General features: G+C 40.3%; 1 protein-coding gene across 4 annotated transcripts in view; it reads left to right on the top strand.

The window, feature by feature from the left end:
• The window catches only part of GAB1 (GRB2 associated binding protein 1), a 101,051-nt gene that overhangs the window by 59,793 nt on the left and 29,051 nt on the right, over window positions 1-12,207 (top strand). For all 4 annotated transcript variants that reach the window (XM_039391267.1, XM_027729640.2, XM_039391268.1 and 1 more), the window contains exon 3: window positions 10,103-10,316. In XM_039391267.1, the coding sequence (XP_039247201.1) occupies window positions 10,103-10,316 (214 nt within the window). The remainder of the gene's footprint in view (window positions 1-10,102; window positions 10,317-12,207) is intronic.

The following is a 12,207-nucleotide window of genomic DNA, read 5'->3' as shown; positions in this document are numbered from 1 at the left end:
ATCCTTAATTTTCTGTTGATGGTTACAACGTCTGTTGGTGAACTGAAGGTGAAACACACTATGGATGTGAAGAGATCTAACTATAGCATCACAGGCCATTTGGACCAAAACTGGTTTTTGCTCCAGTCAGTTGTATTGATAAATTATCCCCGTTGTACTTTCATTGCGTGTTTCATCTTGGGCATTTTAGCTTTGCCTGGATTATTCCAACACCTTTACTTCACACAACTGACAGTTGACAGTACTGTCTGTTTTATGGGTTTAGTAATGTCTTGCAGTGAATTGAGGAAGCATTTAAAAAAGGAAAATGGGAAAATCAGTTGCTGAGTGTTTATTGCCAAGTTCTTATTTTTCCAAGATGAATCTTCCTGCTAGTGGAAGAACAAGTCATAAATGTACTTTATAAAATCTGTGTTAACCTCCAGTTTATTCTGAGAAGTTCAAGAATAGGTGAAGTTCAGGCAGTAAAAAAGCACTATTAATATGCTCTTGTGAGACCCCACCTGGAGTATGCATACAGTTCTGGTGTCCCCAACATATGGCCCCTGAGGAGGGCCATAAAGTTGATAGGAGGACTGGAACACCTCCCCTACAAAGACAGGCTGAAAAAGTTGGGGCTGTTCAGCCTGGAGAAGAGAAGGTTGCGTGGAGACATCACAGAAACCTTTCAGTGTCTGAAGGGGGTTTACAGGGAAGCTGGAGAGGGACTCTTCGTTAGGCACTGTAGTGATGGGACAAGGAGTAATTGTTACAAATTGAAAGAGGGGAATTTTAGGTTAGATATAGGGAAGAAATTCTTTACTGTGAGGGTAGTGAGACACTGGAACAGTGTTGCCCAGGGAGGTTGCAGTTCCTCCAGTCCTGGCAGTGTTCAAAGCCAGATTGGATAAGGCCTTGAGCAATCTGGTCTAGTGGGATGTATCCCTGCCCATGGCAGAGGTGGGACTAGATGATCTTTAATGTCCATTCCAACCCCTTAACATTCTATGATTCTATGATTTTAGTCTTGAACTAAACAAAATGAGTGTATGGGGCATAACTGATCTCCCCTTTAGCCTGTGGAAGCAGAGGATAGTTTTCTTTGAGGCTGGACAAAATGTCTCTTGCCAGACAGGTTAAGGGCTGTGTTATGAGAGGACTGTCGTTGGCATCCTTTGCTCCATGAAGGACTAGGGGCACCACTGTCCTATTGCTCCTACTGGTGTTTGTTTGGAAGCCCAGGCCCATTGTCTCCTTGGATTTACAAAGGAAGAAGTTACAAGTTGTGGTGGCTAGTGCTATTAGAAAACAAATATGGACTTGTTATTTTTGGTGTTGGGAGGAATTAGGGACAAAGAGTTGTCATAACTGTAGACAGACCAAAAAAATAAAAGATCACTTCAGAGTAGCTGTAAGCTGTTCTTTTCATACTTAGTGAAGACTCAGAGATTCCTATGATGCTAAGTTTGTGTTTATTTTTTCAGAAATTATTTTCAGTACTCATTTTTACCTAATGCTTTGCTGTGACTTTCCAACTCAAAATTGGTCTATGCCTGTGCAATCTCTTCATTGTGGAGATCTACAATGTTACATTTGTATTTGGACATAGATAACTTTATGTTCTTCAGTCATTATTACCAGCCATTGAGTCTCCAGATTTCTGATTGCATCATAGTATTGTGTAATCTGTAATGATTTCATTGCAATTACAATATATGCAATATATGGCTTTTTACAGGGAGTTTCTTTTAAGAAAGGGTTCACAGTGGTTTAGGTATTTTAAACTTACAGCAAGACAGAAACACGAAGGATTTTTTTTTTCTTTTAAACAAGGTAAATAATTCACTTTCAAAAATTAATATCTGGGTACTTGTTATGTTTTCTTCAGCTAATGCTTCTTTTTCATTTGTTTTCAAATGTAAATTTTGTTTCCGTAGAATCTTTCTTTTTAAAATGCATGTGCAAAGGTGGGGGAAGCTACACATGAACGTGGGGTTTAGGTTTACCTCAGAGTTTCATATTGCACTTTTAACATTCATATTTTGTCTGTAAGGTCATAATATAATAAGTCATCTAGAAGTTAAAATGGAACTATGAGCAAAAATGTGTCACCTGTGTTTTGTGTGCTTTGAACTCCAGTAGGAGACATTCTGGGGTGGAGAGAGTAAATAGACCTAGGAAATGTCTGTTCTCTGCCTGGTGCTGTGGAGATGTCTGCTGAAATACTGTGGCCTGAACTTTCAGAAGGATGGGGAGAAATGTTTAAAGAAAGGTAGAAATATAGGACATGGATTTTTTTTAAAGTGATTGATGAGAAGAAAGGTTGAAGGATTTTTTTTTTCTTTTCCCCTGGGAAGAAAATACTGAGGGAAGAACTGACTTTGAAAAAAAGGCTGTGATAAGCAGGACATGGATTAGTTGTTATCTGAAGAGAGAACTTACTTGTTTTTCTCTCAGTGAGTGACGTAACAATAAAGAAAACCCTTCTAAGGATATCTAAGCACAGGCTGTGAAAGCCCTTCCCTGGAATTCAGTAGACATCTGTGATGAATGTTCTATACGTGATCCAGCTCCATGTTTCTGTAATTTAGTGAATTGCGTGCTTGGCAGAGCAGGGGAAGGAGGAAATAATCTTACTATATGCAAACATGTTACTTGCATGTATTCATTTGAATAAAGATAGCAATAGCAAAGTAAACCAGAAGAAATAACAAGGCAAAGCAGAAGAAAAAAAAAAAAAGAAAAGAGAAGAACAAGACATTGAAATCTACTATTACATTTACACAAATAATTACATGTGGTAAAGAAAGTTTGTCATCAGAAGGCCCGTACTTTGAAGGAGCTGCAGCTTTTTTCACACACGACACTTTCAAAGTCTGCAGTGTTTCTGTTCAGGCAGCTGCTCTCTGGTGTGTGCCTCTCATGCCTTCTGCCTTTGGGACAATTATTTTTGGAGAACCATGCTTTTCATTCGTCGTGTTCTGATAATCCATGCACTGCAGGTTGATCACAGCTGGGTTGCACTATCAGGATGAACATAACTTCACCTTGGCATCCTGGCTCCTTGTATCCTCTCCAGTGCTGCGTGGTCAGGCATCACCGCTGCTGCGCTGTGTCCGTGATCTCCATCTCCCATCAGGATCTCCCTGTGCTGCCTGTGACACACGCATGGAGCAGACAACAGGCTCTGCCACTAAGAGCTTACTGTCTGCAGTAAGAGACATCAGCACAGGAGCAGGGGCAGGGGAAGAAGTGAAAGCAAACAAGGTGCCTTTGACCATTGTGACAGTGTCAGTGCCTCAGGTGCTGGGCTCTGGTTGAGCTCTGGGCTTTTTTCAGAAGAGGTTTTCAGGAGGTCTTTGATAAACAGTGGACATTGGAGGTGTTTTGGATGCCATTCCTGCATGAAGGGTTTGCCTGTAAGAAATAAAAAATGTTATTCTTTGGCAGCTTTGACAAGTGGATGTTGGAGGTTGGAACACTTGGCAAATCAAAATTGCCATCCCCATAACATGGGGAGAAGAATAGAGACCTTGGTCATGGAAGGACTCAAAAGTAAGGACAAATAGCAAAAGCGAGGACTAAAAGCTCACTTTTAGATGAAGGAAGGGAGGCTCTGGAGGGGCAAAAAGAGAAGTGCAATAACAGAGCAATAAGCTTAAAAAAAATTTGCAACAAGTTTACACCATGCAGGTGATGTACCTAATGACGAGTTTTTGTACCTCTTAGACATTATTTACTAGAAAGAATGTTGGCTCAAAGGTGACATGCCAGAAGGATGAGTGACTGGTGACCCAGAGTGCAGTAAAGAATAGCATTAAAGGACTGAGTTAAGCATTAGGAGAGAGACCCTCCCGAGAAGGACTGTGGGTCTATTCTCTTAAAAGTGAGGCAGTAGGTTTAGAGGGAATAGTTGCACAAGGGCATCTCTTTTTTGGAGGCTTTTTTGGTTGTTTGCTTTGAATAAAGTTTCAGGGATAATGGCTGCTGACACCTATAAACATGATTTTTTAATTTTTTTTTTTAAGAATTGAATTGCAAAGAAGAAGGTGAGGATAGACTGTGATGATGCTAGAGTTATGTGGCAAAATCGCATAGGAATAACCAAATTTTTGTAGAGGTGAAAGCTGGTGGCTCAAGAGCTGAGTAAAGGGAGGCAAAGCTGAGATGATCATTGCCTGTTATCCAAAGGAGAAAGAAAAGACAACAGAGAGGACTAAGATGTCTTCAGCTTCAGATAATGTGGTAAAAGAATAGGTGGTTAAGTGAGATGGTGGTTAATAGAGCACAAAATCTGCAACTGTAGGTCTTCCCTTACAAGATGTGAGGAAAAAACACATCTATTTAAAAGATAATTTACTATCAGGGGTACAATCAGAGTCTTAATCTTGAGCATTTGGGGTTATTATCTGAAGCTGCCAGCTGCATGTAACAGAAGTTCACATGGAAGGTGATTCTGCTCTTCCTTGAGGAAAAATAAACTGAATCTAGGTAATTAACTTCATTTTCCCTGGTTCCTGCTGGACACCTTTTGTGCTGCTTAACATCACCTGACGAGGCCCTGGGAGAAGGGGATTGCAGGGTGGTGGGGTGGGAAACTTTTCTGCAGGTTGCTGGCTCTCAAGCTGTGAGGTGCTGAGAGGCAGGCACAGGGATGCCCACAGTCCCAGGCACCGTGCTGGAGCCTCAGCTGGGAAAACTCACCTGGTGGTCAGAGAACCATGGCTCTGCTGAGGAGAGCTCTGGGCCTTGTTAGAGAAAAAAAAAAATCCCAAGTGTTTTAATGTGGTGGGCTGCACTGTTTCTCTTCACAAGCACCTACAGAAGTTAGTCTATAACAGGACTTCTTGATTATTTTTCCTGTGTCACCCAGCCTGTGAGCCATCTGAGGATGGAGAGAACAGGCTACATATGTTTCTTTCTTTAGTCTCTTTTTGAATGAACAGTCTTCAAAAGAAAATTGCAGGTGGAGAAGGGGAATAACTTCTGAGTGGAAATGCTTCTAGTATTTTCAAATCTTAAATGGGTAACCAGAACTGTAGCTTAAAATTACGTATGAACTGCAGATAGGAAGTACTAAATTTTAGCTGTTAGCTCTGAAAGCTGAAAACTTCAGCATGTGATAAGAACCTAGTCATGTTTCTGGTTCAGATGCAGGAGGCACAGTTGTCCGAAGCATAATGTACAACGAGCAACTGCTCATTAGTGTTCTTTAGGGTACCATGTTTGTCTTCAGAAGAAGAGAGATACTGTGAGATTACATTAAACTAAGGAAACAAACTTATGAAATGCACAGGAACTCTTAATTAAAGTATTTAAAAAGATCTTCTCTGAGTATTGCAGGAAGGTTCAGAATTGAGGTTTACTGCATAGATTTCATAGGGGTTGCAAGCTGATCACTTCTGCCGAAAACCAAACCCAGGCTCTTGTGTCTGTGCACCCTCTGGGCTGGATCTGGCTCTCACCTACTGAGTCAGTGTGTGAGCAGAGCAAGTGTCTGTCTGTCTGTGCCCCTCAGTGTACATGTGCTTGTGCTCTGGGCAGGCACATCAGACATGTGGCCCTTTGATTCCAGGATCTTTCACTTGAGACCACGGAGAGGCTGACACTAGAGGAAGCTCCAGCAGTGTATTTCAGGATGTATCAGGTTAAGCAGCAGAGATAAGGACTGGACAGACCTAATTTAAAACAAACAAACAAACAAAAAAGAAATACACACTCCTCAACAAAAAAAACCCCAAGAAAACAACAAAAAGTTCTTTTAAGGTTTAAAGTGAAGCTACAAAGTTTTTGTGTTTTTATTAAGGCTTCAACTGTTGTATCTGTAAATTTTTGCTCAAAGTTATTACTTTGACATTTTGTTGGCCATTAATTATTTTAATAACATCTGCATCATAGCAAATGGATTGAATGAAGCATCTCAGAAGAATAGAGGAATCATGCCACTGCGTATCTGTTGCTGATTCACTGTTCCAATGGGAAAATCCCATTTCTATTTTCATGTTTCTACCTACAAGCTGGAAAGAATGCATTTTCTTACTTGGATTGCAGTTTTGACATTTAAAGAAATGCTTGCTGTAATGAGGCCTCTCTGTTTTGTTCACTATGAGAACATTCCAAGTATTTACATAATTAGAGTATTAAGAGACTATATATCATAGTTTAGAAAACAATTTAAATTTTGCTTTCATTTTAAAAAAAAACCCAAACCAAAACACAAACCTAATCCTAAATGGCAGCTCCCACACTCAAATCTTCTAGGTTGTCCACAAAGCACAGATATAGGAATTTGTGGAATAAAGAAGCTTTATATAGGTAAGAAGGAAGAAAGGGAAGCGTTTTATTATTCTTGTTCAGAAAATGCTCTTTTTACCTCATTAATTTTATGAAATGCAAAAATGGTTTTGAGGGAAAAAGTATAAATTCTAGCAAAGATGATGTCTGTAACTGCTCTTAACAAACCAGCTGAGAACAGATAAAACTCTTGCCTTGTTTTGAGAAAGCTGCTTGTTCTAGCTGCACTGAATGTAGGAATTATAAAAACAAAATAGGATTCTTCTTAGACTCATTTGCATGTTAAATATTCTGGCTGTTTTTCCAGCTCCCAGTTATTTCAAAGCAGTCCGAGTGTCTGAGCTCTGGGAACAAACCAAATGACTTACAGTGCTCTTTGGTGTGCAGATGACCCCTTCCCTAAAAATCTGCTAGTCCAAAGTGGAGCAAGTTTGATGATTGTACTCTTTGAAATCATAATAGGCTGCTGGGAGAGAAACTTTCCTTCATATCAGCTTCAGAACTACGTGGCTGAAGAGAACATTTGAGAAAGGGTACAGATAGGCAAACAGCATTCATTTGCTCGGTGATGAAAGCTTTAACATGCCTGTTTTCTTTGTAGTCAAATTTGAAATCCCATCAATGCATAAAGCAAATCTGAAGTAGCCCAGCATGAAGTGCTTTAGACTAAATTCACTTGCTCTTTAAATCGGTCATTAACCCACACTATTTAATACATACAAAATGCCTGTATGAGGATGAATTTCAGATCAGAAAGTTGGTATTTTAATAGTTTAGTGCTTTATCCACTGGGGGAAAAAAAATCAACCAAACCACACACAAACCCCACAACACATCCGTAGGAGGATCAGGGATTTTATCAAGTGGTATCTGTGTCAAAATAAATGAGGCAGCTCATCAGAAGGAAAATGTCCCTAACAATCCATTACCATTAATGGGCTCGAAATCCTTGCTCAGAGAAGAGACCATAAACCTTCTAGACAGGTGGGCAGCATCACCTTTAATATTCAGTAACAATCGAAAGGCAAAGGTTGGGATAGGAATAGAATGAATTATTGTTATGTCTTTGTAAATCAGTGAGAGTGTCTCAGACCTTTTCCTGTGCTTTTTATGCAAGAATTAGTTTCCTTTCTCAGGAGAAAAAAAAAAATAGCAGAGCTAGGAAAGGTGAGGGTGAAGGGAAACCAGATCTGCAATGAAATGGCTTCCGTGCCAGGAAAAATTAAGCAGCACCAACTCAGTAAAACTGTGACAAAGTTGTGTAAAGTTGGGAATGGGGATTGTGAACAGGAGGCAATTGTTCACTGTTTCTCTGAAGATGGGAGCTGATGGATATCAAGTAAAGCTATCAGGCATCAGGTTTAAAATAAAGTGGTTTTCATAACACAAGTAATAACGTGTAGACCTCACTGCACCAGAAGGGTAGTAGAGGCCAAAAATAAAAAAGCATTTAAAAGAAGCAGAAGAAATTCAGAAAACAGTGTGTCAGGGGCTGGTCAGCATTGGCTGTGGATGCAGCCTCTTTCTTCATTGGGGTGCCCCAGAAGCTGGGGGCAGTACATCAGGCTTGATGTCTGCATCAGGCCACCATCAGAGATGGTATCATGGGCTTCAGAGAACACGGATCTGTGCCAGGATGTTTAGCATAATGGCCTGCACCACCTTGCCTCATTTCACCAATCACAGCTTATAGCCAGCCTGTAACTTCTTTTTCTTTCTCTCTCACACGCACTTTTTTCTCAAAGTAACTTTTTCTTTCTCCAACCTTAGTGAATACATTGGTCCTCTTTAAAAAGTCTTGATGTTATTTTTCCCTGGAAAGTTACCCTCGAGTCTTGCTGCTCTTCCTGGGAATGCCAGTGCGTGGCCTGTTTAATTGCAGCAGCGTCACGTGGGCATGCATTTTGCTGTATACCTGCTAGGCTCTCCTGTCTACATGAGGTCTGACTGACACACCCATCTTCCCTGGAAGCCCCATGGACATCCTGTTTGATGTCTTTTTTTCCCCCTTGTGTGAACTTGGCACCAAGCAGATTTAATGACGTGAAAGCCGTGTGTAGTCGGGGACAAGGAGCAGGGGTGGGGACCATGGAACACTGAAGCTCTTGAGGATCTTGTCTGTATGGTCAAAGAATGAGAGTGTATTTGGCAGGAAACCTTTCCTCTCCACTCTTACTCATGCATTCCTCAGTTCTGGAGGGGACAGGACAGAGATAGTTGTCCTTTCTCTCCACTATCTCTTTTCCAGGAGCAAGATGTACATGCTGGTAGGTCCATTCAGGCACCTCTCTGTTCCTGCTGTTGAACCCCAGCATTAGGAGAGTCAAGAAATATCAGTAGGTGCCTCAAATAGGCTCTTTCGAGCTCTTGAATTTCCTAAATAATAGAAAATTGTTCAAGTCCCTGGATGCAGCCTGGTTCTGCTTTTCTCCTGCTAACTAGCTTGATGAATAGGTCAGGCATAACCTTTAATAAAAACTTTTTTTTTTTTAGGTTATCCTACCTTTTCAGGTAGGTTGAGTTGAGGAATTTTCATACACCTAGACTTCTTCCACCCACATGGGTGTGGTGGGATTTAATTTCTGAGCCTCTCTAAGTGCCATGGGAGTTCAAAGCAAGTGCTGTTATTTCTATTTCCACGTCTAAATCACTTGTACCTAGTGTACACAGAACTGGAAGCAGGAGGGCTATTTTCTGGGTTGCTCATCTGGTTCTTCCCAGAATAGTGCTGAAGTTACTTTGTAGTGCATGCCTGGCCTGTAAGCCTAACAGGAGCAGGAGCAGTCTGCATTGGATAATAATATGTTCATTTAAACAATCCTAATAAAAAGCATCCATTCTTGGGATGTGCAAGTTGGAATGTACAATGAGTTGCAAGTACAGGGGAGCCTTGATAATTGAGGAATAATTTGCTTAATTATGTTGTTCTTAGTCAATGTGTCATTAAAACAATGAAAAAGTTAAATGATTGTTTAATGTCGGACTGTCAATATTTTCTAGTCTCCCAGATAATTAAATAGTCAGGATACATATACTTGGAAGAAAAAAAAGAAGTTACTTTAGAAGATACATGAATAGGAAGTGCATAAGAATTATAAAGATAAGGTTATTCAAAAAAACCCACAATCCAACACCTCCTTTCCCCCTGCAAGAGAAACCCAAACCAAGCCAAAACAAAGCAAGGAAAAATCCCCCAATCCAACCACAACTGCTTCATTTATTGCACTATAATAAATAGTTTGGCTTGGTGGAACATAGTACCTATTGTACCTCTGCCTTATTTTTATAGTTCTAAGGAATCTTCCATTGGAAAAGCCTCATTTTTCCTGTTGCTTTTCAGATATTTAGAGTGGGCAGTTCTCAACTGGTGACTAATTGCAAATGTTGAAGTGACCTTGGTCAAAAAAAGGAAGGAATACTTGCAAGTGCTAACTCAGGTTGCCATATAACTTATAATAACATATGAGCCTTTGTCTGCTCTTGATTAAAACAACAGATTTGTGTTTTTAGATGTACCAGTGCAGCTGTCAGCACCTTTGTTCTTTCTGTGACCAGAAAGCAGGTTAAGTCAGTCACTAAATAAGGCATAACCTCTGTTTCCAAGGCATACTTGAGAAGTTGATTGCAGTTTGAAAATTGAATGATTTATATATAAATTTAAATACTTTGAAACGAGTCTTAATATCCAGATGTTCTCATGTCCACTGATTTTGACAGATTCGAACTAAAGCCCGAGAATTCTCTCATCCTCTGTTAATAATTTTCTTTTTGTAGTATTGAAAGGCTACTTCTTCATTGCATAAGGAATGCTTTGCTCCTGTGTTTGCAGATGCTGTGAAGCCACCAGTCAGTTCTTTACAACCATCTGCTGAGTTACCCTTGCCCATCAACACTTCACCACCTTCCATGCAAGCAGAATCTTCCCTACCTTCTCCTTACCGGCTTATTAACATCCCCCCACTGGAGTCTTCCTCTGGTCAAGAAGATCCTCAAGACTACTTACTGCTAATAAACTGTCAAAGTAAAAAACCTGAACCCATGAGGTAAGTGACTTTTGTTTCTTAATGACATTTGTTTGTATTACAGGCCAACAGCGTTTGTGTTAAAAAAACTTTTTAATTGCCAAAACACTGAACATTCAGATGCACATAATCTACCCAAGGAAGCTGCCTGTAACTTCTGCTTTTTTACTTTCTGTGCTTGAACTTTTTGCAGTAATAATAAATTGTTTGATCAGTGCTAGACCTATATTGTATTCTTCAAAAGTGTGGGCAGCAATTGCTTGAATGAAGTATAGGAATAATGCAGTGATCCAAGCATCTCATTGTAGCTTGGAGTGGTGCATGGCACGGAGCAGAGAAGTACTCTTTCTTTAGCCACAATCTGGTGTGCTTAATCCAGTTTAGAACTAGAAAAACCTGGAGGAATTTAGCCTTTCTCCCTTCTGGTATTTGGTGCCCCAGTTTTGCAAGTTAAAGCTTTCATGGAAGGGATTTAGAAAATATGCTGATGTTTGTTATCACCTGCCAGGTGATAACACCTCACTGAGTGCAGCAATCTTCAAGTGGTGTTTGTTTATTATTGCTAGCATGGTTCAGACTCTCAAGACAGAGTAAAAGGCAATTATTTTGTGACAATTAAGAATGCAGGGGGCTGAAACCACACTATTTCCATGTCCTAAATTTTAACTTTTTCCAAATAACAGATATTTAAAGGCAAGCTCAAATAACCTCTATTTTCTGCTGAATAAAGACTACCCACACAGTCAGTTCTCCAGAGGAGTGTGCAATTGGAAATTTTAGGGAAAGCATTTAGAGCTTCTACTGAATTGAATGTGTATTTATTTCTCCAACTGCTATTTCTAACTTAAATAAATACACAGCACCTCCTGCATAGAAGACTATGATATTCATGGTAACTACCTGGGAAGTATTGCTATGTTTTGCCAGAATGGATCATGGTGGCCATTCCTGGAGTAGCTGCCCAGGGACATAGTGGAATCTGTGTTCTCTTTAAAAAAACTTCAAAAAACCCAAAACCAACCAACCAACAACAACAAAAAAACAAACAAAAGAACCACAAATGAACTTGACTGGACAAGCTCCTGAGGAGCCTCATCTGATTTTGAAGGGTTTTGCTTAGAGGTATTGGAAGAGCTGGAGCAGATAATCTCCAAAGGTACCTTCTAACCTTGAGTATTCTGTCGGAGAGCCCTATAAATCCCTCTGGCAAACTTCTCTTCTGCAGTAATTTCAAATAAAATTTGCTGGGGTATTTCCAGAAAAATAAACAAAATGTCATACTATTTTTGTGATTGCAGACAAGTACATGGAAGCTGAGGAAAGCTTCCTTTGAAAGTGTTTTCATGAGTATTTCACATATTTCCTTAGGGCCATACCTTTTAGTGGCAGTGCCTTCTTCAACAACACCTTGATGCTCTGCCAGTTTTCCCTCTGCCATGTGCTCTGTGCTCCCTTGGCATTTTTATCTTGCTCTGTTGTGCCTGAGGAGTTTCCTGCTCCATTTACTGATAATTACATGGTAGAAAAGTATCCACCCTTCACAGTCTTCCCTATAAAATCAGGGAATGAGCCTACCGTTCCCCCAGAGTATGGAATGTGCAGGTTACAGGCATCATGGTGTGCCCTAAAAACTCCTGCAGGAGAAGGGGAAACCCAGTGTCTGCTTTCTCACCGTTAAAGGTTTCAGTGTTTAGTGATGTTTAGAAGCTGATAGTGCCCAAGAAGTATGTCACTGTTCCTGCCAAAAGCTTTTAAGAGTTTGGTACTCGTTCCAGAACAACTTGGCAGAGGAATCTTGACTTTCATTTCAGCACCCCGGCCCATCAGAAATGTGTCTGAGTGCCTGTTTGCTTCTGTGAGGGATGGGCACAGAGCAGAAGTTTAACACCACCACATGAAGCGTGTTTTTAGG

The sequence above is a fragment of the Pipra filicauda genome, unplaced genomic scaffold, assembly GCF_003945595.2.
Source record: "Pipra filicauda isolate LSUMZ 115617 unplaced genomic scaffold, ASM394559v2 scaffold92_size2517590_pilon, whole genome shotgun sequence".
In the NCBI taxonomy this organism is placed as follows: domain Eukaryota; kingdom Metazoa; phylum Chordata; class Aves; order Passeriformes; family Pipridae; genus Pipra; species Pipra filicauda.
Note: the sequence above shows the minus strand (reverse complement) of the source record. Positions and strands in the feature narration are given on the sequence as shown.